Source organism: Mycteria americana, chromosome 7 (genome assembly GCF_035582795.1).
Source record: "Mycteria americana isolate JAX WOST 10 ecotype Jacksonville Zoo and Gardens chromosome 7, USCA_MyAme_1.0, whole genome shotgun sequence".
Classification (NCBI taxonomy): domain Eukaryota; kingdom Metazoa; phylum Chordata; class Aves; order Ciconiiformes; family Ciconiidae; genus Mycteria; species Mycteria americana.
Genome location: NC_134371.1, coordinates 20959583 through 20984374, shown reverse-complemented (window position 1 = coordinate 20984374; position 24792 = coordinate 20959583). Strand labels below are relative to the sequence as shown.

Sequence of the window (24792 nt, the reverse complement as noted above, 5' to 3'; positions counted from 1 at the left end):
AAAGAGTTTGCTCTTCAGATACTGAGCCTATGGATAATTCATCCACAGCAGAATGACTTAAGCAGAAGAGGTAATCAGCAGCAGGCAGTTAAAACCACACCACCACATGACAACAAAAAAAAAGTCTCACAAAACCACCCTTCTTTCACCTTCCTCAGAAGGAAGTCTCAAACAAGTACTTCACAGGGCTCTGGACCCAAATACCCATCAGCACATCCATGATCCACAACACTGACTGTTCATAATGCAGTTTTATTTTTTCCTTTGTACAAAAACAAATATAAAATTTAAATCCAATAGAAAGTGTATACTAGCAATGACAAGTTTACATTACAATAAGACAGGACAATGCGATGTGTATCTAACACCACATTAGTTTTAAAACTCAGTGATACATGCACTATATAAAATAAAAATTGCTAGAACTTTTAATCTATTTCTACCAAGAATATCCAGGTACCAAGATACTCAAGAACCAAAAGTAATCTTGATAGGCAATATCTACAAAATTAGACCTTTTCCACACACAAGAAGAAACCAACATCAATAAAAACATTTATCATTCTGTGTTAAAATCCTCTCACAAAAGCCATACATAAAATTCTTAGTAGATACAGAAAAAGCTCAAAAGTTTGTTAGCATAGGTAACCATTCAGTAGTTTAGAGAATCTTTTAGACATTTTGAAGAGATACTGTAGTTTTCAATCTGTATTTTTCCCCACAAAGCCAGAACTACGTCAACTCTGGTTTCAAAACCTAGTCAGTGGTTAAAACTAGCTCTTGAGTGAAGTCAGAGTAGCGTACAAAATATTTAACAGAACAGGGGTGTGTCACATGAGTGTTTACTTCTTGAAGAAAGTCTTTTCCACATTCAAGGTTTGTTTATTTGTCCCATAAACAAGATTGTACCTGAGGGATGAAATGAAAACAAGGATTACCATAGTCTGTAAATTCAGTTAAACTTTTCCATGAAAGCATGAAGTCCACAGGGCACAGCAGAGCCACCTTGTCACAGTCTTGTCTAGCCTCCCTCAAGTTTGTGAGCCCAGGGAATTATATGTTTGGGTAGGTGGCCAGCTTGTATTTCTAGAGACACACAGTTCTCTTGATGCTCTGTGGAGCCTTGGGATGGGGACTGCTGCCAGGAGCCTACTCTTCCCCCAGTGCTGGCAGCTGCATCTTATTCCCTACTAACTAGCATATCTATCATCCACATGTCACTGCAAGAAGTAGATTAGTTATTCAAAGTAACTGGGGCAGCTCTGCTCTAGGAGAGTCAACCCATACTGCAAAGAACCATGATCGCTATGTTTGAACACTCACTTCTGTTCACAGCAGGCTGGGGCAACACCCTAGATCCCCAAAGCCCCTATTCTAGCCTTTGCCCTAGCACTATTCTACTGTCCATCAGAAAGCTGGGTCCTATTCACCAATTCACTATCAGTAACAGAGTTATTTCCTTTCCACTCAGGGGAACTACAAGTATTAAAGACTATTCTTTTGTACCCATGAACCTGCTATGCTTATTTCTGTTAACTTGGCAGCCAATACTTATATTTGTTCCTGTTCTGAGTTGTATTCCAAATAAAATAATCTAATATTAAAGGCATAAAAATATACTTGCAGGAGTTTTTTAAAGCAATAGTTATTCAATAGCTCCACATTCTTTCGTCTCTATTGCATAGCTGGTATTCAGTTTCTAAGCAAAAACGTATATACAAATGCTTCTTACCTGTAGGATTGTGCCGGATGAAAAATACAAACGGCCTGTCTACTATGAACCAAGGAGGGGATGACCTGGCTATTAAAATTGCAGCTTGCAAGAAAGATAAGGTTTAAAGTTAGACAAAGCAAGTACCACAACACATGATATACTCTATCAAAGTTAAATTTCCTAGTGTATACTAGAAGCTTGCACAGGTAGAGATAAATGCCTAAAACCTACCAACCTGCACATTTAAAGCCGCACAGGTCACATGTTATTCTTATAGGGAGCATATTATAAAGACAACACAAGACGCACAGAAAGCTGTAAGAAAGTCTTGGGTTGTTACCCAAAGGATGTAGTAGCTTAGCCCTCTTTGCCACCTGGAACATTCCATTGGTGGCCAAAGTGTTAGAAGACACTTCTCTAGAAGTAAGACTGTTTATATTTCTTAAGAGTATACCAATGGTCTGATCAATATTGGCAAGTTGGGATTTTCCTGAGAAATTACATGAAGTCCATCAACTGATCCGATCTGAAGTCAGAGCACATTCCTGCAATGGTCTCAGAGCAGGCTATCTTTGCTTAGTGGTATAGCCTTTTAATATAGTTTGAGTCTTACAGTTATCAGTACAGTTGCTTACTTGTTGCTGCAGAAGCTTTGGTTCCATCTTCACTAACTTCAATTTTTGTCTTTTGCAGAACATGAGATACATGAAGACCTTCTGTTCCTGAAAAACCCCAAGAAAAACAGCACTTTCAGTAACACTAATTGCAAGAGTCCTGAAGCAGCTATGCTAGCACAGCTAAGAATAATAAAAGCTGCTACAATCCTGAAGTTGCAGTGGAGAACACTGCAAAGTAGTATCTTTGAATACAATCTAAGTTGGTAATTACAAAAATAGGGAACAACCTATCTTACTCCTCCCTCCTCCCCATTTACCAGGTTTTCATATTTGATGTGATGTTTTAAGTGTTCACTTACATTTTCAGTTTTAATTAAACAAATGACTGAAAACACACTCTGAATTTAAGTTATACTCGCATTTATTTCAATGTCAGGGGAAAAATGCACTTAGCAAGACACCTTGCTTTCAATGAAACACAGGAATTTGTTTTCAAATTAAGCCAGCACAAGGCAGGCTTTTTTGTTAGATCTCTGTAGAAGCTAATTGGGAGTTTAATGGAAGCAGAGAACAGAAATAAAGGTGACATTTTAGAGCCATGAGTTCAAAAATGTCTACACCCTGTTTTCAGATATTAATATTTACAGCTCTGGTTTGGTCTAGTCCCTTAAACTGGGAATTTAGTCCTTGAGCTTTCCTACAGCTCAAGAAAAAGTCATTAAACACATACTTCAGGGAAAGTGAAATACTGCAGTTGCATATTTGTTACAGTCTAATGTACAGTATAGTTAGAAGTCTTGCCACAGATTTTAGACAATGCCCGAGACCCTCAGGTTGTAATATCAAAGCTTAAGAAGCTGACCAACATGATTTACTGCTGTAATGCAAGACAAGGGGAAAAAAGCCACTGCAGTGTTCAACAGAAGCAAGCAGCCATGCTTGGCTGGCTACTAAACAGAACTCAGCTCCAGTGTCATGGTAGCACTTATCCAAGACAAAACAGACAACTGCATTGGTAAAACAGTGCTTTATTCAGTGCTAGAAACTATGAATAAGGACCACCATGGATTCAAAAAAAAACTTACTTGTTATTTTTGCAAAGTTTGCCTTTGACTGGTCAAACATATCTGTAATACCAAGTGCTTTCAGAGGGTCCTTTAAGTCTGTTTCTGCTACTGCTGTAAATCTAGTTGGCACAAACAAAAAAGAATGCATCAGTATTATGCAGGAAAGTTGCCTTAGCACTCTGTTTCTCCTGTATCAGACAAGATATACATGTATGACCCCCAAAACATTCCCTGAGGGAGAAATGTATTATATTAGTACTTACTTAGGTAAAATAACCTGCACTCTTTTTGCTACCATGGTTGTCATCCAGCTTCCTATTGTTTTTGTGCTGATGTGGGGAATGATAGCAGAGAGTGGCGTTGTGCTTTCAGTAGGCAGAGCAATCAACATGCTTATCATTTCACCGTGGTATGGCAATTCAATTATATTATACCACAGCTCATTCGGAGTACTTGTAGTACCTAAAAAATAAACAAAGCTAATGAGCCATAATTCTTACAGTCTTAAATCTCTATTTTACCTTTAGACACCTACTGCTGTAAGAGTCTGTTAGGAAAGCTTTGCCTGCATATTAAAACTGACCCTAAAAAGTCACAGACTGCCAGCCTTCCTGCTAGGCAACCCTTCAAAAGCTCTGTACAGATGCTAGTTTGACAAAAGGCACAGACAGGATGACACCATGAAGCAAATACTCATTTGAGTTTGATACTGTTTCCCATACAAACCTCATCAACCCAGGGTGGCAAGCCAGCTATGTTAGAAATCACCAGGTCTGTGAATCAGCTGGATCCAATTCAGATCTCAGCTGTACCAGAACCAGCTGAGCACTGAGAAACCAAGAGCAAGAAAAAGCAGCAGACTATCTTTCCAAACTGAAGAGATCTTGTAGACAAGCTCTTTCCTCCAAGAGTTATTGGAAGAGCTCCTGTTTGAAGTAGTCTGTTGCATTTACTTCGTTTTCTTGCTTAATAAGGATCTCATTAGGAAGCAGTCTTAAGTCCTTCAAGGCAGTGGAGAGCAGCCACTTCGAGGCAGTGCAGCAGGCCAGTTTGATGAGGAGTGAGATAGCAACAGCTCTGTGAGTTACAGCAAGTGCTGGGAAGACTGTCTTTAAGCAACCCTCTCATCCTCCAAGTTCCCTTTGGTTACCGTGGGATTTCTGGCATGTGACTGGGAAGCAAATGCTTTTTATAGGAGTTTCAAGTGAAAACTTGTCAGTTTAACTACAGACAGGGCTTCTGGGAAAGTCTTTGGATAGCAATAAGATCTTATTATCTTTCCCTTTTCTTCATGTAAGTCTGCACTCATCAGCCCAAGCTGAAAAATCAACATCTTCATTAGAAATTTAATCTTGTTGCCAGGGCCATGCAACCTGCCTTGACTGAGCTCATATTGCTAGAAAATTGGCAGTATTGCACTTATTTTGCAGGAATTGTGTCAAGCTTGGCAGTTTCATTATTTCCTTTTATTATGACAGTGGTTCTCAGACTAGGGCCTACAGATCAAAACACTGGTTGCATAAGTCAGCTACAGAACAATAACAAAAGATAAACTGTCCAACAGTGAAGTACTACTTTCCTGATCTGCTATGTGCCATCACTGCTACTGAGGCACATCAAACAGGAGAGGAGTTCATCTTCGCAGTCAACTGATGGGATTTAAGATGCTTAAAAAATTTAAACTTTTAAAAGATCCCTTTGCAAGCATAAGATAAAAGCCCTGTGTTAGGATATCCACAGATACCCAACCTAAAACAAGTCCTAACTCAGCAGTATTTCTCTTCTTCCTTTCTAGCCTCAATAGCTTTTCTAGCTTAAACATAGACCAACATAATGAAGTTTTTAACCAGCATCAGAATCAAAATTCAAAAGCCTTTAAGATAATTGTCTTGCTAAAGCCAGTGTTAAGTTATGAACTTCTTTCAAACTCCACAGATTAGTATACACTGCAGTAGGCTTCCCCACCTCCCCCAACTCACACTTCCAGTAGTTATCTCAAAGTATTACATTACATCTGCTCTAATATGTGGGTATGGGACAGAAAGTTACAGCTGTTTACTTTAACACAAGTCTACTAATATTAGTTGAACACTACTGACAGTAAAACTAGGCATTTAAAAGCACAGTGGGTCATTTCTAGATTTATAGCAAGCTGTATTCTCAGGCCTATTTCTCAGACTGTATTTAGCACACATGGAAGCTAGTTCCAAGCAGCACTGCTCTCTTCTTGGAAGGATGCAAGAGAAGACATTCTTTTAACAGAGCTTCAATCTTACTTTGACCAATAAAATCCCCACAGGGCTGCAATGCTGGAGCTCTGCAGTACATTGTCAGTCACATCAAGCTGCCTATGTCAGCTCTGAGAGTCTCCAATGGAAGTCTGGCTGAACCTGCTGAACTCCTTTTCACTTGTGACCCAATTTGAGTTTGAAGAGCAGCTTTACACCTTGAAAGATATAGCCAACATACTAACCCTGTGCTCCTCTGGCTCCACAAGGCTGGGGACTGTGCACGTCCCATCTCTTTATTATACAGTAAGATATGGATTGATTCTACTCCAATCTTTCATTCATAGACAGCTCATCACCAGATAAACCTCAGGGTTCTGTTTCTGTTGGCAGTTTTCCTTTATTCTCACCCCTTAAAAAATAAGGATTTCTTCTTACTCAAAAGCTTAAGTAACATGCAAAGTTCTCAGTTTGGGTACTTCATATTTTCCTTTTTAAAGGAAACAGGAAAAGGCAAGTACTTTTACAGACTATTCAGCCTTAAGCAACTGTTAAATACCTTGCACAGCAAGTTCATCCATACTTCAGCAATATGAGATACTTCTGTACACAAAGCCTCCTACATCAGCTACAATAAGTAATACCGTTAAACACCACATGTACAGCAAACTTGTTTCAGTTTGAAGGAAGAGAGCAAATTTTACAACCATTGTTGATGGTAGTGGGAGTTACTGAGCTTACCACAGCGGAAGATAGATAATTGGGACAGCATAGGAACTTGGTAGGTCTTCCCATCAGCTCCATAAAATGGACGTTTCTTTGTATTTTCAGGTCGAAATCGTGACTTCCATAAGCCCTTGAAATACACAGCATTTACTAGAACCAGTCTGGTCAAACTGCCATCAATATCATCTGGAGCTACAACCTGATCGATCATACCTAGAAGAAATAAAAGTCTGAGTATTTGCTGTCATAATGCTAGCCAACTGTTCATTAAGAACCTGATGCACATATTACTTCAGGCCTCTTGATCTGCGAGAGTGCCAGCTCCTCATGGGGCAATACATTTGAGGTTCATAAAGTCAACATTATTCTTTTGATAAAGGTAAACCTTTGGGATAATTAGAAAGCAAACATATCTTGCTAATCAATAGAACTGATGTTATAACTAACAGGGCCTTACCCTTTCCAGCACATGAGCAGATCTAAGACTAGGTTACAGCAGTAATAGTTTCAGCTGAAGCACTTCCCCATTCACACACTGCTTACAACATTGCTATGCAAAACTGGTGATGTGGTAGAGAAAGAATTTGACAACCTCATTTCACAAATACCACATCCAACATCATTAACACACTCCTCACATCCAGGAGGCACTGGTTTTAACTCCAAGAGATACCAAACATGTAGTTCACCTAGACTACGAATATGTTGCAAAACATGATCTCTGGCTTTAGCATATGTAAGCTTGACAACTAGATGCCAAGAGGCTTGAACCATGAGAGTTCTCTCAAGGCAGGGTTAATTAAAAATCCTCCACTAAACATGACTCCTAAGAACATGGCCATATTCTGCAAGAGTTTAGGGCAGTAAGAGCAGAAGCTGAACTGCTCTACAGCTTTCCATGAGTCTGATTTACTGAATCAAACGTCTGAGTTGCTTGAAAGCATCTTTTATGTTTGAGAAAGCATAGCTCCAAGAGAAGTCTGCTTGGATTTCTCACCAGTTGTATGAAGGCAAAGAACAGTAGAAGCTCCCCTGATCCCATGGGCAGATGGACCTGCAAACCATACACATCCCTCAAGGCCACCAGACAGGCACATCTGCTGGGGCAGTGAGACTGCAGATTCCTGGCCCACCAGCTTTTCTAAACATCACACTAATGCCAGCTTAAAGACAGTTTTCAGCTGCAAGGCAGAGCTCTCTCTACCTCCCCATCTTTCCCCAGTATTTCCATCCAAATCTGACATCAGACATCACCCTGCCATGCACAAAAAGCACTCACCAATACTCACCCCTTGTTTCATTTTTCACCCACTGGTTGATGGAATCACATGCTGCATTTGGGTCCTCAAAGTCCACACTCTTGACGCTGCACTGAAACACCTCTTTGTTCCTTGTAACAAAAGGCACTTCCATTTTAAAGCCACTCTTTGCAAACACTGCATTAGCAATTGTAACAATGTCTTTATTCTTTTTTGAGACTATGAGCCTGTTTATCTTCTTTAACGCTTTACCAACTCCTAGTTGGAAAGAACAGCAAGTTTAATTTAGAATAAGATGAACAAACAGTTACTTAATACGCAACTATTAATAACATGAAAGGTCAGACATTAAGTGCTGGACTAGAAAAGGAGACCAAAGCAGGCATTCTGAGAGGCCTTCCAAAATACCCATTTCTAATCTCTCATCTGAAGAACGCTACTGTTTCCTGGCAAAAACATGACTTTCACTGTGACGCCTGCTGCCCCTCTAGCTGTCTGCTCAGAATGCTATGGACAGTGCTGGGGATAATATTGAGGTTCAGCTCTCGGTGTGGAGCTACTAACCATGCTCTTCCACAGAAGAGACTGTTACAAAATGTATTTTGTATCATATAAGCCCAGGTCACCTGTCAGTTCTGTGACAGTGACAAAGAAAGTTGAGGACTCGGCCCACTCACTCACAGCCAACAGATCTACAGGATTATGCAGGTCGTCTTGAACCTCAGAGTGCAAAGCAGAAGTTCTCACCATCATTCCTTTCCATTTACTGGAGAATAAAGGAAGCTATCAAGATTTCTATAATAAGGTTCAAGTCAAGGCTTAGTTTCCTTAAAGACTAGGTCCTGGCCTAAATCAGCTACAAGCAGGAGTCAATCCCTTAAAACATGAGCTTGCCTTTAAAAAAGGAAAAAGGGAAAGCAGTAGGTTCCAGTGCTTACAGTCAAGATCCTTAGGACCTGAAAGCAGCTCGTATTGAGTGCTTGCTAGCTCCTTCACTGTATATGAGAGAAGGCACAGGGCAGCACAGAAGAACTGCTATGTTCACCATACCCAGTTCTCCCCGTTGTTATGGCTTATGAATGAGTGCTTGTCTACACAGGGAAGCTATTGCCAGGCAAGCAACTTCATGTTCAACCATTATATTGAACAGGATCCTTGGGTGGCTGTTTTTATAGCAGTCATTAACAGGCTCCCTCTGTTTCCCAATACAATTTAGGCAGAAACATTTCCAGACCTGCTTCCTTATGTAGACAAACTTGAGATAAGAGATATGAAGGGAATAAATTAGTTCAGAGTTATTCTCTTAGCTGCATATAAGAAAAAGCCTCAGATGGCTTTGCTGTTTCATGTATCATGAATGCTTTAGCAGTACTGTTTGTACGAATTTCTACATGTTCACTCTCCAATATTATGGGTAAATTCTTTTGGAGAACATACCATAACAGAGGTTCTCAAACTGTATTCTGTGGACCACTGGTGGTCCACGGAGCACTTGCTGGTGGTCCGGGGAGAGCTGGCTGGTCTCATGATGCTGGCTCTCCTCTTTGCTTCCAGCTGCTAAATTGCATTAAAAGACAGCTAAAGATAGATTAAATACTTTCCAACTATTACCTTTCCAAAGAAGCAGTTGCTGTAGTTGCCAAAGGACTGTAAGGCAATCATGAACAAGAGCAGGAGATCTGTGCAAAGAGACAGGTAGCATCCCATAACAAGTCTCTCTAACAAGGTACTGGCTACCTTCTAGGAAGTTTGAGAACCTCTGTGTCTCAGTTAGGATTAGAAAGTCTGCAGGCCAGATAAAACCAGTTGCTATAATGCTTCAAAATTTTTGCAAGTACTTGTATTTTGAGCATTCAAATGTTCCTAAAGTTGATCATCCCATGAAGAGATTTCAATCTACAACATTTAGATCTTAAGCTGAAAAATCATTTTGCTGTACTTTAAACCCAGAACCAAAACAGCAAAGCAAATGAAGACAGGACAACACATTAGATGAGAATACTGCTCAAGATTTAAGTTTGCACTTACCTCTTGGAGGGTTTCCTATTCCTGGAAGGAAGGCAGAATGCTGGCACTAAGATGTTAAGTCTTGCTGGCAAACACTCACAAAAATACTCAGCATGCAAAGTAAAGCAGCAAGAACCTTCAGCCTACACCCTCTCAAGGGGCAGACATTGGCAGAGAAATATAAACACAGATGCATGCAGTGTCAGGCACAGAGACAAGCAGAAACGGCTGTTTCAAGAGGAGGGCACTACAAGAACTACAGATTCAGGGATCCTGACAGCAGAAACACAAATGAACAAAGCTGAAGAGCATCAAAGTGAAAGTATCAATTGTATGGTTAGAGTTTGCATTGCTTTCAATGTGGTGACAAGAAATATTCTTTTGCCTTGTTATCTAAGGAGTGGCACATTAAGGGCTGTTCAGTACAGCCCAAAATGAGGTATTGCAGCCTTCCTGCATAGTGCTGGCACTAGACCACCATCCACACTGTTCTGGAAAACCCATTTTGCAAGGATGAAGGCAGTTCTAGCCAGGGCCCTGAAGTCATTAATGAAGCTGCTTATAAGCCAGTTCAAGTATATGTACATGTCCATACTCAAATTGCCAATTAACTTCAAGTGTGTCCATTTTGTGCTTTGGTAAACAGAGTTAATTGGTGTATGATGCAATCTACCACACTTTGAAAGCCATCTCAAAACAGCATGAAGATTCTGACAAAACACACCCCAAAACACCTTAGGAATCACTGACCATTTACACTGTATCTCATCATAGTTGTCAGCTGCTTCTTTGTCTTGCCATCAGCACCCAGCTGCAACACCCCCAGGACTGATGCAATCCCATGAGGAGAAACAACAACATTGTCCTGAGGCTTAGCTTTCACTATCTGATTGAAGACCTGGATTCCAACATCAGAGCTAAGTTCCTCCAGAGGATAAAAACTGAACTGGGAACATACAGATGTTAAAGTCCCAAGAACAAAGAGAAGTGGGAAGTGCCAGTTCATGATCTCTGGTTGGAGATACCTGTAAGAGAACAGGAGGGGAAAGTTAAGTCAGCTTTCACAAGTACAGCATTTTTATTTTCAACTTAAATTCTTATTTACCTAAAGAGTAGGCAAGTCTTGCACATGCTCCACAGACCATTCACAGAGCTCTGGCAATGGGACTCACACCTGCATTTTACTGCTACCAGTTTTAGGTCTAAGGGCTTCCAGAAGCAGAGATAACCATAAAATAGCTAGATATCAGTGACTGTATAACAGGACAAAAGCCACCAAGCTGGGAGACTACCTCCCATCACACACAAGTTCAGTTAGTTTTGTGTTTCAGTTAAATGGCGTCTTGGCATTCTATTTAAACTGCCCTTTAGGATAAATTAGTGCTATAAAGTCTTGTGGTATGGTCCTCGCCCACAAAGATGTGGTACACAGTACATTTTATAGATCATTTTCTGCAGTGAACAGAAGCATGTATACATATCAAACAGACCTTCTGTTGTGGGAATTTACACCTGCCTAGAATAATAAAAGTTAGCTGCATAACTAGCATTTTCCATGATGGGAATATAGAGGAAGACTTCAATTTTAAAATGCAAGGTTAAGTTTAGATTTTAGCCTGCACTTTTCCATTTAAGAAAATTCAGCAGCTTATGAGTACAGAAGGAAGTTCACATTCAAAATGGGCCAACCTTCATCTGCAAATCCAACACCTAACAGAATTCAGTGTTGTTACACCCGTGACCTCCTAGGAACTGAGGCAGAAGCAGCAGCAACAGTTTGTTTAGGACCTCTCATCAACTGATTAGAGAACCAAGCCCAAACCTTAAATGCTGGATACTGTATCTACTAGGCTGTATTTCTTCCTCATGGAAGTGTATTCAATCACTTTTTTCTTAGGGCAAACAGGTACTTAAGAAGAATAGTCATGCAACAATCTCCTATTTCATGAAATTAGGTTCCGGGCTCACCTTTGAGGGGTTCAGTCACAACGTTTTTATTTTAAGACATTTCAGTTGCACAGTCCAAGAGTCCTGACTTCCATTTTCAGACCAACAAGCAAGCCTGTTCCCCCACTGAGCTGACTTTGGTGCTCCAAGAGCATGCTTAGGTATTAGTCTCTCAAACACACTGAGGAGTCAACTAGTTCCCTAGCTCACTGAAGGCTAATCAGGCTGCAGAAGGTATACAACTGATTAAAAATGTCATTTGTGTACCACATGCAACAACAAGAAGTAGGTCTCTCCTCCCCTTGAGCCCTCTGCTCAGCATTGCACGCTTGCTCTTCTGGCTCCAGCAGCCCCTGAGCTGGAGGCCGGCAGAGATGCAGCATTTCGGTGGGGAGCGCGTTTGGGCTGAGGCGTGCGTTATTCGCAGCCGCCTCCCACTCACACAAAAGGGCGTACTGCGCCAAGGAGCTCTGCCATTGCACAGCCTACCTACGCTGCCAAGTTCAAACCATGCTGGAGCACTTGATTACCAGAAAACCAGCTGGTGTTTGTACAGATTCATTTAATCATCTTTTAATAGCATGTACTTTAACTGTGCTAAAACACTTGCAAGTAACAAATACAGCATTTCCACTTTCTTCTACACCGTTTCAGGGGACAGAACTGGCTTTCTCAAAGTTTGCTGTTGCAGCGCAGAATAAACCAAATGCTGAATATGAAATAACGCAGGAGTTGAGATACCTTTCTCCCCCCAACCCAACTGTTAGTATAGCTGTGACCAGAGGAACCTGTTGGACTGATTTAAGTTATGCAAGAAAGTGAAAATGCTGTCCTACAAAGCACGTTAACAGCCCACCCACTAAGTAAGTCTTTCCCATCAACCTACTAATCCCCCAAGCAGTTTTGGAGTCACTGAAGTACAATTCCTTCCAGAGGAGCTCCATACCAGCCATCAACTGGCACTACAAGCTTAGTCTGAAAACTAGACCAAATCTGGCCGGTTGCAGCTGAGACCTGCAGGAGGAAAACCCAAACACCATCTGACCCCCTGAAGCAGGTTATGGGAGTCACTTCCTAGATTTGTCCTGCACCCCACACCATTCGCTACAGCAGGAAGCAGTTGTGCAGAGGACCAGCAGCCTGACAGGGAAAGAGAACTTGTACTGGTTTTTTAATTAAAAATGTTAAGGAATATTCTTAAGTGTGCTTTGATACTAGCACAAACCAACCACCTGAGATCTCTAGTTTTGTTTTTAGGAGGAAGGCTTCCCTCTCTCCCAGGCAGCAGCTCTACACTGATGGCAACGCTGCCTTGCAGGAAGCAACGCTGCCTTGCAGGAAGCAAGTGTGGCTTGCCACTCTGAGAAGCTAGGTTTTGGGTTTAAGGGTTTTCTTTGGTGGTTTGGTGACCACCTCTTCTCCCTATCCAGAGACCCAAGGGACAGTTTAAACAAAAATTGTTAATCCCAATATTAATCAGACTTTTACCTTTACCTAGTACCTTGGCAAAAAAAAAAACCCACCACAAAAACCCACAACTATTAGAGAGTCTTAGTAGATGCGCTTACAAGCAAGCAAACAGTTAATGTTGGTGCAATACAGCCTGTCCCATGTAGTGATGGAGACCAGGGACAGGACAGACAACTCAATCACAGAGCACACAATTTGAGCTGTAATTTGAAAACCCTGCTTTTGATTGAGGCAGCTCCACCTGATCCAGCCAGCAAACCAGAAGAGACTGGGCTATTTTGAGCATATCTACTCTTGACACATTACATTGCCAGAAGTATATTACAAGGGCAAAGACTATGAAACCAAATAAAACAATGTTTCATTGTCATTTATGTACTGCATCTGCACAAGCCTAACTGAAGTCAGACATTTCCCTCTCCTTTGCTTTTACCACAATATATTGCAAGTCCCAAGTTTTCTACTTCACTGATGACAGCCCCTGCCAGACTCAGGGTGACAGCTACCAACAGCCTTACATTTTCCCCATGACATGTGCGAAGCCTTGTCAAAACAACCAAACTCTGCTCCCAAGGCCACTGCTGCAGGATTTTGGTTTTGCCTTTTTTGTTTCAGGGAAAAAAACTATTACCTCCTGCACCTGGTTTCCCCAGAGGTCTCCATGCTTGCCTAACCTCTCCCTCCTGCTACACCATTATGGCAGGTTGGTCTCCATTTTGGAGCACAATCTCTAGCAAATACCTACTCAGTAAATGAAAGAAAGTTGTGCAGTGCTCTGAGCATGGGAAAAGAGTAAAACTGCTTTTCAGTATTAGTTACAGAGCAGTCACTTCTTGGCTCTGCCATGCCCACTGCATAGCTTAACCAGCTAACGGAGGAGCTCATTTCACCTTCGAGCAGAAGTGGCATTCATGTTATTAATGGTTCTGGCATGGATTTCAGTATATTCAACTTCTATGCAGTTCAGTAACAAGAAGTGCATTTGCATATCCTGAAACAAAGAAACAGCTTAAGTACAGTGCAAGGAAAAAAAAATCCAAAAGGATGTAGGATGGAAGACAGTTGACCTGCTATACAGAATACCAACAAGCTTTCAACAAGCTTTCATAATGCTGAAGCTGAAAACTTAGTGATAGTTAAATTTGAATCTAATGCTTCAGAAAGCCAAACAAAAATACAAACTAGGCATTTCTTTGCCTGTGACCTTTATATTTTTAAAGTTAACTGAGAAAACCGAGGAGGAAGGTGTATAGGCAAATTCATTTACATAAACGTGGGCTTTTGAAAGATGCTGGACTAAAAAAAATCCCTCTTCAAGGTAGGCTGCCCACTTCTTAGATTGAGAACTTATAGGAAGGACAACATCCCACAACTTAAACTTCTAAACTGACAACAAAAAAATACTGACACTGACCCAAAGAAATGCATCTAGAGAATAATAAAAAAACAAAAACCAAATTTAATTTGTAATGCAAATCCAGTTCTTCATCCTGATGCTAAAGTTTTCTGAACAAAACAGATGAGTGTCATGCATTCAGCTGCATGAGGGATGCCTTGTCCCTGGTGAGCGTACCAAGAACTCACTACTCCATCTGCCTCACTGAACAGCACCATACCAAGTCCTATACATCATGCTAAATTAGTAGTTGCTACCAATATCTAACTGCAGAGCCTCATTTAAGCCACTGCATATTTAGGCAAGTAGTCCAGTCAGGCACAGAGCTCTGGGGAAGGCCGGAGAGGAACACCACAGTGTGTCATATCTGCACTGGTAGTTTTGTGGTGTTTCATGACAGATGATGAAATGTCTTCAGGCTACCAATATCTGGATTACCTCAGCCTCTAGCCAGTGTTGCAAACGCTAACCCTCATACATACTAGGCAACGTACTCAACTCTCACTGGGCTCAGCTATTCAGGTCACCCACATAATGCGTAGTTTAAGTTTTTGGCTGAAGTAATTATAGAAGTATTTATGTCAACAAAGACGACATGATGCTTTCTGCCTGCATTTACAGAATGCTTGGTACAAAAGCAAAGTTACATTAATATGGACTGTTTGACCTGGGTCTAGAAAGGCATTTGGTGGAGCAGGGAGAAGTTACATCTTCAGCCCCAGGCACAAAAAGCTGCTGAGCATGGAGATCCTCCTACAGGAAAGAACTTAGGAAGGACTTCATTTCAGAGACCCAGACCAAGCTGCTGCACTCTTCCCAAGAGAAAGAAGTTAGTTTGGTTCAAGATCAGAGGCAAAAACATGAGCTGAAAAAATATCCAGATTTAGAGTGTAAGCTGGAGAGATGTCCCAGAGAGCCTGAAGAACACTTTGAAGTGAATTGAGGAAGAAATAGTGAACTGTACATAGAATTTATAGATATCTATACCAACTGCATTAAGTACTGTATGTATGTTAGTATCCTACGAGACACCTCCAAGTGTTTATTTTGAAGCCTGACTTCAACAGCAATAAGGTATAACCCAAAAGGCTCATTCTTGCAGCTGCAAGATGGATTCTGCAGTTTCTTTAAAGACATATCAAGCATAAGGAAGTTTAGACACCAGACTTCACTTCTATGAATAGCTGTAACCAAAACAGCAGCAAGCACAGCTAAACAGAGTAAAACTAAAAAGCACAGTCTTGCAGCATTGCTGGTCTCACTGTATCGAACCCAAAAAGCTCAGAGCCCCTGAGCCCACATGGCAGGCACTGGGCAGCCTGTGTGCCCAGAGAAACTTGGCCTGGGACAAGCATGTGGGGACTTCTCCAAGTTTGAGATGTTGATGTTTCCTTGTCTGTGCCATCTGTGCTACTAATTTAAAAGTCTTATTTCAACTGACATGCAAGCTCAAAGAAAGCAGTTTTACTTCAGGCATTTAACTAACTCTCTCCAGCAGGACTGAATAAATACTCAACCAAACTTGTTAACAGTCATTTAAGGAGCTGGCTGAGCACACAGCAATTGTTTCTCCAAAGCAATGAGACCACTCTGGTTGCAATGCGAAGGTCACATGCTGGGTCTTGTTTTTCAGATGATGCACACTTGGCAGCATATTAAAACACTCAAGCCTGTTGGTAGGCTTCTCCTGTCCCCCTCACAGGTGTTCACAACTCCCCTTCTGCCTAAGGCCCTTATATCCCAAAGCCTTCAGCTTCAGTATCCTGTCCTACCACGCTGCTTGGCCTCTGCTACAACTAAACATGCTTCAGGTTTGGAACGACAGGACCCATGGTCTGAATACAGGTGAGTTCAGAAGTGACTTCTTCCACACGACAGAACTGGGAAATGCTTCATCTTCCTCCAGGTTTTCTGGTACATCCTGAATGTTGACTCTTCCCTTTTGTCTAACAACTCTTTCCCATGCTTCCTGCTTAAAGAGGCAAGGAAAAACCCCACAGACATCCCCATAGATATAGAAATAGAAGCCACATTATATCAACATGTCAGGTCACATGAAAAATATTTAACACAACAAAACAGATTCATACTAAACCTTCCAGGTACTGAGTAATATGTGGAGCATTACTAAGAAAGGATGATTGCTAGCTTTTAAACAGCTCAGTACTTACATTGCTCTGAAGAGAAGTAAGTTACTGTCAACATGAGATAAACATAACTTGTACACAGAGATAAGCTGGAAGTTTTTTTTTTTAAACATTTTGTATGTTCAGATATTGGTCTGACTTCAGGCACTACAGCCAACGTCACACACAAGTGCAGAGAGCATGGTACTGGTTCTGAGGCTTTCCTCTCTCAACCTTAATCCTTTCTCTCCTGTTTCTAATTCTCTCAGTTTGTTAGTGCATTTGTGTTTGCTTCAAGATGTACTGTCTCCACCTGGAAAGCCTCCCTTTCAGCTGTGTCCAACCAGCCTCCCCTGCCAAGGGAGAATTTCCCAGCAGAGCACCGGCTTGTAAAACTGGCTGGCCCCAGATAGGAACCATCTCTTTGTCCAAGCACAGCTCCCGCATGAGCAGAAAGTTAAGGGTTTAGTGCTTCTTTATGAAGAGTCCCAACCACCACTTCTTGGGAGTTTGTTTAGCATGAAGAACAGACAGACAAGTGCCATTTAAAGTTTTCTGTAGCCTCATGACTAGTGTCTCCTGTTCATAAGCCAGACAGATTTTTCTCACCAGTATCTGTCTTCTACAGCATTTGGTGGTAGTTCACTGCATGATGTGAAATTGGTCTTTGTAAAGTTGACCAGAGACAGCTTTTGATTTCACTTAGTTGTAACCATACTACAACTCCACAAGCACTATTCAGAGTTTCAAGAACATAGACAGGCATTTATGTATCCTTTGCTTTTACTTCCATTCCTCATTTATGCATAATTAAAAAAGCCAGCTTGAGCTCTGCTTCATGAAGCTAATACAGAGTTTGCTGAGACCACAGGGCAGAGGGCTTATGGAGACTATTCTGGGACTTTACAGTTCTACCACCATTTTCAAATTTTATCTGTGTTCTCTCATTACGGTAGGCTCAACAACTATTGTTAAAGTTTCGATGTGTTATTTACTCCTGTATTTAAAGCAGAGTTTCCACAGCCTTCTCTAAGATCTATTATCAAGTCTTACAGAATCAGGAAGATTAAAGAGAATTATGTTTTCAATTTACTGGTGTCCCTTTATTAAAGAAGTGGTTTTGTTGATCTGAAGTTCTTTATGCAATGTGGTTATTTTAACATAATGAAGAAACAGCATGGCACAGTCAGCGCATCATGACTAATACTACAGAACCAGTTTCCCAAAAAGACGCAGCACAGTAGTGTTTCACAACATGGCAGTGAGACTATACCCTCTTGCTCTGGATTCACCCCAGTAGAGGCAACAATGGTTCAATGATTAAAGCATTTGCCTAAAACTTAGCAGCAGGTTCATAACCTAGGCTCCCATTTGAAGTTTTTGTGGAAGAAAAGCCTCGTGGAACCACAGTTCCCACATTTACTGTACATTAACAATGCTCACTATGCAAGTACAGGCTCATTAAGAACCAAAAGCAAACCTACAGGATTGCAAGCTCCCATTAATAAGGTACAGGGTACTACTCTTTGGTAATGGGCTGCCCAAGTACTTCATAAATGTGTAACTCCACAAGGTGCTGGACTAACAACAGCTGGTGTCTTACCAACTCCGGTCCCTCACCACCACCTTTACCTTAACCCCCACTTCTGCTATAGTATTTGACCTTCTTTTCTTCCTTAAAGAATATTAAAGGGAAACCCAGTGTCCTTATTCATTTCCACTTGTTGCAGGACTCATCTGATACCAGGACTCTCTACAGCCCTGCAGAGCAACCTGAAACTTGCTCCTTCTCTCCCCAGGTAAGTTTTAATCTGCTGGCCAGTGACATATGCTCCGTCTCCTGCACATACCAGGCTGAGAGAGCAGAAATAGCCTCGTGGAGATGGCTCCATGGCCATCTCACTATGAGCCTGCATTGAACATTGAGAGCAGATTGAACATAGAGAACTTCCCAGTACACATCCTTCTTCAGAAGGGTCAAGATACTAATATCTGTAACACTCAGACCTAGAGTACTGTCAAGCAAAGAAGAAAACTTTGTAAAAAATAACAAAAGCTAAAGACATAGAATCAAGTCCTCAAACCAATAATGAAAATTTCAGTAGAGCTTTGACAAGGCATGCAACTTGCTGCAGAGTAGAAGACAAATGATTGTTTGCCTTCAGATTCTATACCCTTTAGGTTTAGTTTACTCTACCAAAGAATTGTATTTCCTATTAAACAACACCTTACGAAGCCCAGTTCCCATCATTCCACACCCTATGGTTCAGTCTGGGTTTACAGCACAACTGAAAATGGGTTTTTCTAATGTAGCAATAATATTTTCATCTTCCTGGGAAGCTAAGAGAGATGGCAGGACATATCAGCCACATGATATCTAACCAAAACCTATGCATGCTTTGTTTAGAGATGCCCAACTGGTAATAAGTAAGAAACAGGCTCTCAGTCTTCCAAGTGGCCTTTAAGAAACCCCACTTAAAATAACCCAACTAATTCAATATTACTAAGATTTTACTTATTCTTCCTCCTACAAGAGGTAAGGCTATGGTAATAACAGTGTTGGCAGTTCTGTAAAGTTACACAGTTGTATTTGATACATTCATTTCAGCATAAAAATAAATTGGAACAACTCCAGTATTCTCTGTTCATAATAAAAACTTTTATAAAAACTTGTACTTACACAAACTCATTGATATCCAAGACCTGAAACTCAAAGCATTTGTATCTAGGGAATAGTACCACCTGACAAAATATTTGGAGAGATCAGGAACACTGTTCTAACCATTTACTTCACTTGTGGTTGGAGATCTGCAGAGTGATAGGTGACTAGCCTTTTATTTATTTATTAGTAATACTGTACAACATTTATTATCAACAGCTTCCTATTTGAAAGAGAATTTAGAAACCCTGTTCTCATCTGAAATACTAGATAACAAATGTAACTCAAAATGTAACATAGCCAAGCATTAAAATTAAATATTTAAGATAAAAAAAACATTGATTTTGCTATCTCTAGGACAGCATCACTGAAACGCTGTAGCTCACAGGAACAGATACTAGTTTTCTAGTGGCCTTTTCTCAAGCATTTCAGAACTAGCTTAAAGGTTACACAAAAAGGATAGGGATATTTACATTTTTCTTTACTTATATTAATCTTTTTCCCCTGCCTAGCTTCAGAAGCAGAACCAGGCAACCACAAAAGCATCAGAAGTCACAGATGCTACAAGGATGCAGGAATGAAGCATTGTGCTGGGAACCCTAACTGTATACTCAAGACAGACACCTCCTCAGTCATCTGCAAGAAGATTTACATTAACCAGTTAATAAGAGAATTAACCACTATTTAGAAGACCTGTATTTAAGAAAACACACTCTTTTCATTAATCTGACCTCACCTCTTACTAATCCCACTGGCTTTACTACAGGTTTCTGGAAAGGTAAGACCTAAATTTCCATAGAAAAAAAAAGGGACAACTGAATATGAACTATGCACAAGAATCCTGCAAGAGCAGGTCATGACCTGGTATATTAAACCATCTGATTCAGTTCAGACTGAAAGTTTGTAGGCTGAGTTGTGAGCTGCATTGGCTGAGAAGCCTCCGCACAGTCCATCGCTATTTCTGTAATGCAGATGACGAACCTCAGAAGAGGAAGTAGGCAATTAGCTGGGAAAGCAGCCTCCTAAGCTGAGCTGCCAGAGCAGCTGGAGGCCTCAAGCTTGCTTCATTGCCGAGAAAGCTACATGAACTACTCCTTCTGGAAGAGGAAGGTATATAGCAAGATGGAGACATATAGCCAACAGATAAATCCACCAACTTCTACATAGGATTTCTTAGATTGCTTAAGGATGTGAAGTAAGGTAACAGAATGGAAGAGGAAAAGTTAGAGGTATATTCAGTTCTCTTGTTTTTACACCTGTGACCTGTAAGAGCCAGTGACAGAAACCGCCCCTCTCCTGTTAAAACAAAACAATCACTAAATACAACATGCCCTTCTGCAGGAATAGATGTTTAAAGTTCAAGTTGTTAAATAATAAGAAAAGCATTTAAGAAAAAACAAATGTTTGGTCAAAGCTACATAGCTGATGAACATTGAATTCATATTACCTGCACATCAGCTGAACTAAGAGAGCTAACATGTACCAACATTTCTCAGTACTGCTGCTGGAGACCCCAGTGTGATTTACAACTGTAGCGTACAGTCTGTTGACAATTTAACTTCTCACAAACAAACAGGTTCTACCTGCATACTGAGGCCACTACATATACACAGCCTTGAGCAGGGGTCTTCAGTTCAGAACTCGCTGGTAATCAGTCTTGATGCCTTCCATAATTGCTCTCATGGTCCCAAGACACTAAAAAGAACTTGAGGCCACTGTTTCCAAAGCCCAGGAAGAGAACAGGAGGCTGCCTGAAGCACATGGTTTACATCACGTTGCCGAGTATGGTCAGCAAGACTGAGATTTCCACCATGGGGAGATCAATCCGCAAGATGAATATGCTTTCATACTTAAACTGCTTTGTGGCACATTTATCAGACCCCAGCATGAGTCACCTCCTGATTTCAGCCTGGAAATATAAGCAAAAGCATCTTTCTGCCTATTAAAGGTGAACACCAGATCACAGACAAGATACAGTAGCTGCCAAAACTCCTGTGTTTCCACAGACACTGCTCAAGAAGAGGTGCTAAAAGGACAAATAAAGCATTTCAGTTAGTACTTAAGTGTATTTCAAGGCCATGACAAACAGATCAAGAAACTATGGCTCATACTAGCATTGCCACTAAAATCACCCCATCTTCTTCCTGTCCATGATCACTGGCTCCAACTTCAGCAGTGACCTCCTCTGTGCTTGCAGAAGTATTCATGTAGTTGAGTAGTGAACTAGATTCTAGTACTAAAGATGAGACAGGAAAAAGCAGAACACAGGACAGCTTTTTTCCATAGCATGCCAGCCTAAACATTTGTGTAGCTACAGTTGTAGAATGCTACCACCTTTATTTTCATCTCTTTCTGGTCTCCTCCCACCCCATCGTTTTAACCGTTACAGCGGAGACACACCTAAACGTGTACATGGTTGCACATATTCAGCTTTCTCATATTTTCACACACAGAAGCCATGTACTTTAATAAAAATACCTTTTCATATTTTCCTAGTTCTCTAATTTACACTGTTAATCTTTAAATTCATATGTTGGTGACTGGCTACTCCATGCTACCTGCTCTCCAACATTAAAAAGAGGCAACTCTGTATATCACTATTTATTCAAAAGTTGTTTGTTAGTATAGGTGCACTGAATTACATGGTACTTACAGGCTAGTACTTTGCTATAAAACACTATTTGTACGTTATGTCACAGGCAACTGGGAGGATGCCCAGAGGCATGTAAAGATGACTGCATCTGGCAACGCTTCACAGATTAGTGATGATTAATCCATCTTTTCCCCTGTCTTCCCATGTATAAAACCTTTGACCCTAAAGAATAGTAGAATCCAGTCAACAGACCAACTAACTGGAAGTGTTTTGATGATTAGGCTGGATTTCCCCCTAATTAATATTACAAAAGCATACTCTCTCATGCATGCTTGTGATTAAGCAATCCAAGCAGTCCAGACAACCCTAACTCCAGCTTCCAAGAAAAACCTTCCACTGAGCCTCAGCTTTTTCAAGCATGAGCACCGCAGTTGCCTAGCAAGAATCAAAAGCTGCGAACGGCTGCATGAGCCAGGTAGATACTGAGCCCACCACCACCAAAGCAACACAGATCTCTAGTCAGAGCTCCCTCTGAACTGTTCCCTTACTGTAAATGTACACAATTTATATGCAACTCCATTTTAATTCCTAGCAATAAGGCAAGGTGGTTATTTTTCTATATTTATATACATAGACACACACTTCAATCTAGTCTAAAAATGCCTTGTGCAACTTACTGGGCTTACTGCTTGACATTTTTCTGCCTAACAGTATGCTGCTAAGAAGCTTTAGGACTGGAACACGTTTCTGGCTGTGCAATTTAAAGACCCACACTAAAAGTCTCCGCATGCCACTAAGACATGCTATTCTCCTGGTTGTCAATGACAACACCAAGCAGAAGCTTCAACACTTCTGTATACACCTTGAGACAAAATCCACTGCAGATTTCTGTTGTTTTCTTTTTTGTACTGACAAGAGTTTATATTGCCTCCCACATGAGGTACATAGAGCTATATATGACAGCTGTCTATACTGATGGCCATATCACCATCCAAAGCAAAGAGGATGTTTTTATAACATCCTGATACCTAGGTAGCAGATGCAAGGGTAACGTCCAGATAAGCAGCTTTTCAGCATCTTAAGAGCACTGACAAAATTTGCTGACAGACCATCCGACACACAACTTGTCCATAATTGTAAAGAAGCTGTGGGCTAACATTCATTACTCAAAGTTTACTCCCATGCCAAACAGCTGCTATTCTCACAGGTTTAATCACACCCCATAAAATACTTAAATTCCAAGCTAGCACATCTTATACATACTTGAATCAATCCACTTAATCATTCTGCCTTTTTATTTGCGTTGGTCTTCACCTCACACACTCTAAAGACTCATCTGAGCACTCAGCAGGCATGCAGCTGCTTTTCACTTTGCTCATGGATTTCTGCAGCTTCTCTGCTTTTTCGAAGCTACACGACAGTACAGCTGCTTACACCTACGTAAGTTTTGTGAATAGTCCCTACAAAACCAGGTTTCTAATGAACTCCTGTGGAGAGCAGGGGGCAAGACATAACTAAATGCTCACACAAGAGAAAGCAAAGGGAGAAGTTATTTTTCAGTGCAGTGAAAAAAATAATCAGCCTACCAGTTTCTCTTTCAGGAAGTTGCCCAAGAATGCAATTAAACCACAAAAACCAAACCATGTTTCAGAATCATATGCAGGCATGAGAAAGGGCGAGAGAAATAAATCACACTGAGGCCTCTAATCCATAAGGAGGTATTCTCGAGTTTTATGGGAAAACTGACATTTTAACACCTATTTGTTAGCATAATGGTATCTCCAGAAGTTTTATTTCTCTGTGAAGATCCTCCTGCATTGCACAACATTGAGCCAAGATATTGAACACCATTTTAACCAGGAGACAAAAGACTCTCTCCCGAGGTGTGCTTTGCATTTCCAAATCCTCCCAGAACTCAGTATATGAAGCACGCTCCCACACTATTCAGAAGGGAGCCAAGATAAGAGTTTTAGCTAACCAGTTCTCTGCTCCAACACACGATTTGATACCACCAGCACTATCTAAATCCTGTTTCAATAACAGAATATATACACCCTTTCCTCCCCGAACTGCAATGGCTGTAAATACATCTCTCCCATTTCTCTATCACTCGATATGTAAAGAAAATCTCAGTTACTAAATGAATTGATTTTTTTTCCTAGTACGAGAAAAGCAAGCTCTCTCTCATAGCGGACAGGAGACCCTAGCGAAGTGAGCAACTTCCAGTTTTCAAGCTCTTACGATGAAGCCGCTGCTCGGGAAGTGCCACCTCTCGCCTCCGTGAGAGGAGCGGGCTCCCACGCTGGCCCAGGGATGCAGCAGCGACCCGGCCCCTTCCCGGGGCAGCGGGGACCCAGGACGGAGCCGATGGCAGAGGGGAGCAGGCGCTCCCCAGCCGGGGCCGGGCCGGCGCGGGCAGAGCGCAGGGCTACCAGCCTGGAAACCCACTTCTCGCGGGGAAAAAAACCTCCTTGCTTTCAAAAACCAAGAAAAAAAACCAACTCACCACGCCAGAAGCACCCACTCACGCCACAGCGCCCGCGCATCCGGTGTTGGGAAACTTGTAGGAGCAGGTAACAGGCAAAGCACACCGAGGAGCCCGCCGGCACCCAGGATAACGCCTCCGGATCGACCATTTGCGGCCAGCGGCCTCCGGGTTGTCAACAGGGAAACTTGGGTTTTCCCCCCCCGCCGAGCCCGCACGCTGCCCCGGCCCCCCTCCTCCTCCGCCGGGCGCCGAGCGGCTGCCCCGGGCCCTCCAGCCCGCCCCGTGTCCTCCTCCACCCCCCGCGGCGGCACGGCGCAGGGGTCGGTCGGTCGGTCGGTCGGTCGGCCCTCGCTCACCTCCGCTCCCCTCGGCGGCTCCCAGCCTGGTCCCGCCGCGGCAGCCGCTGCACCGCGCCACTCGGCCAGAGCGCGGCGGCGCCCGGTGTTTATAGGGCCCGCGGCCCGCCCCGCCCGGTCCCGCCCCTCCGCCGAGCCC

The 24792-nt window shown here is 41.8% G+C and overlaps 1 protein-coding gene across 4 annotated transcripts; it reads right to left on the bottom strand.

Annotated features, from left to right (window-relative positions):
- Positions 1 to 232: 232 nt before the first annotated feature.
- SERPINE2 (serpin family E member 2) lies at positions 233 to 24792 on the bottom strand. Of its 4 annotated transcripts, none has more exons than XM_075507337.1 (10): positions 24654 to 24792; positions 10369 to 10643; positions 9049 to 9168; positions 7642 to 7869; positions 6368 to 6565; positions 3662 to 3860; positions 3417 to 3517; positions 2350 to 2436; positions 1733 to 1816; positions 233 to 909 (listed from the first exon to the last, which is right to left on the bottom strand). In XM_075507337.1, exons 2-10 carry the CDS (start codon positions 10622 to 10624, stop codon positions 872 to 874), a joined length of 1311 nt encoding a protein of 436 aa, XP_075363452.1. In that variant the 5' UTR covers positions 10625 to 10643; positions 24654 to 24792; the 3' UTR covers positions 233 to 871. The 4 variants fall into 4 exon arrangements, with proteins under 4 accessions (XP_075363452.1, XP_075363455.1, XP_075363454.1 ...); XM_075507340.1 differs by having other exon boundaries at positions 9049 to 9165; XM_075507339.1 differs by lacking the exon at positions 24654 to 24792 and adding an exon at positions 24316 to 24473.

Coding starts and splice junctions, on each gene's coding strand:
- SERPINE2 (XM_075507337.1), bottom strand. CDS start 10,624: ATGAACTGGCACTTCCCACTTCTCTTTGTTCTTGGGACTTTAACATCT. Junction 6,566..7,641: donor GGTGAAAAATGAAACAAGGG/GTGAGTATTGGT, acceptor TATTTCTTCTAG/GTATGATCGATCAGGTTGTA. Junction 3,861..6,367: donor ATTATCTATCTTCCGCTGTG/GTAAGCTCAGTA, acceptor TTTATTTTTTAG/GTACTACAAGTACTCCGAAT.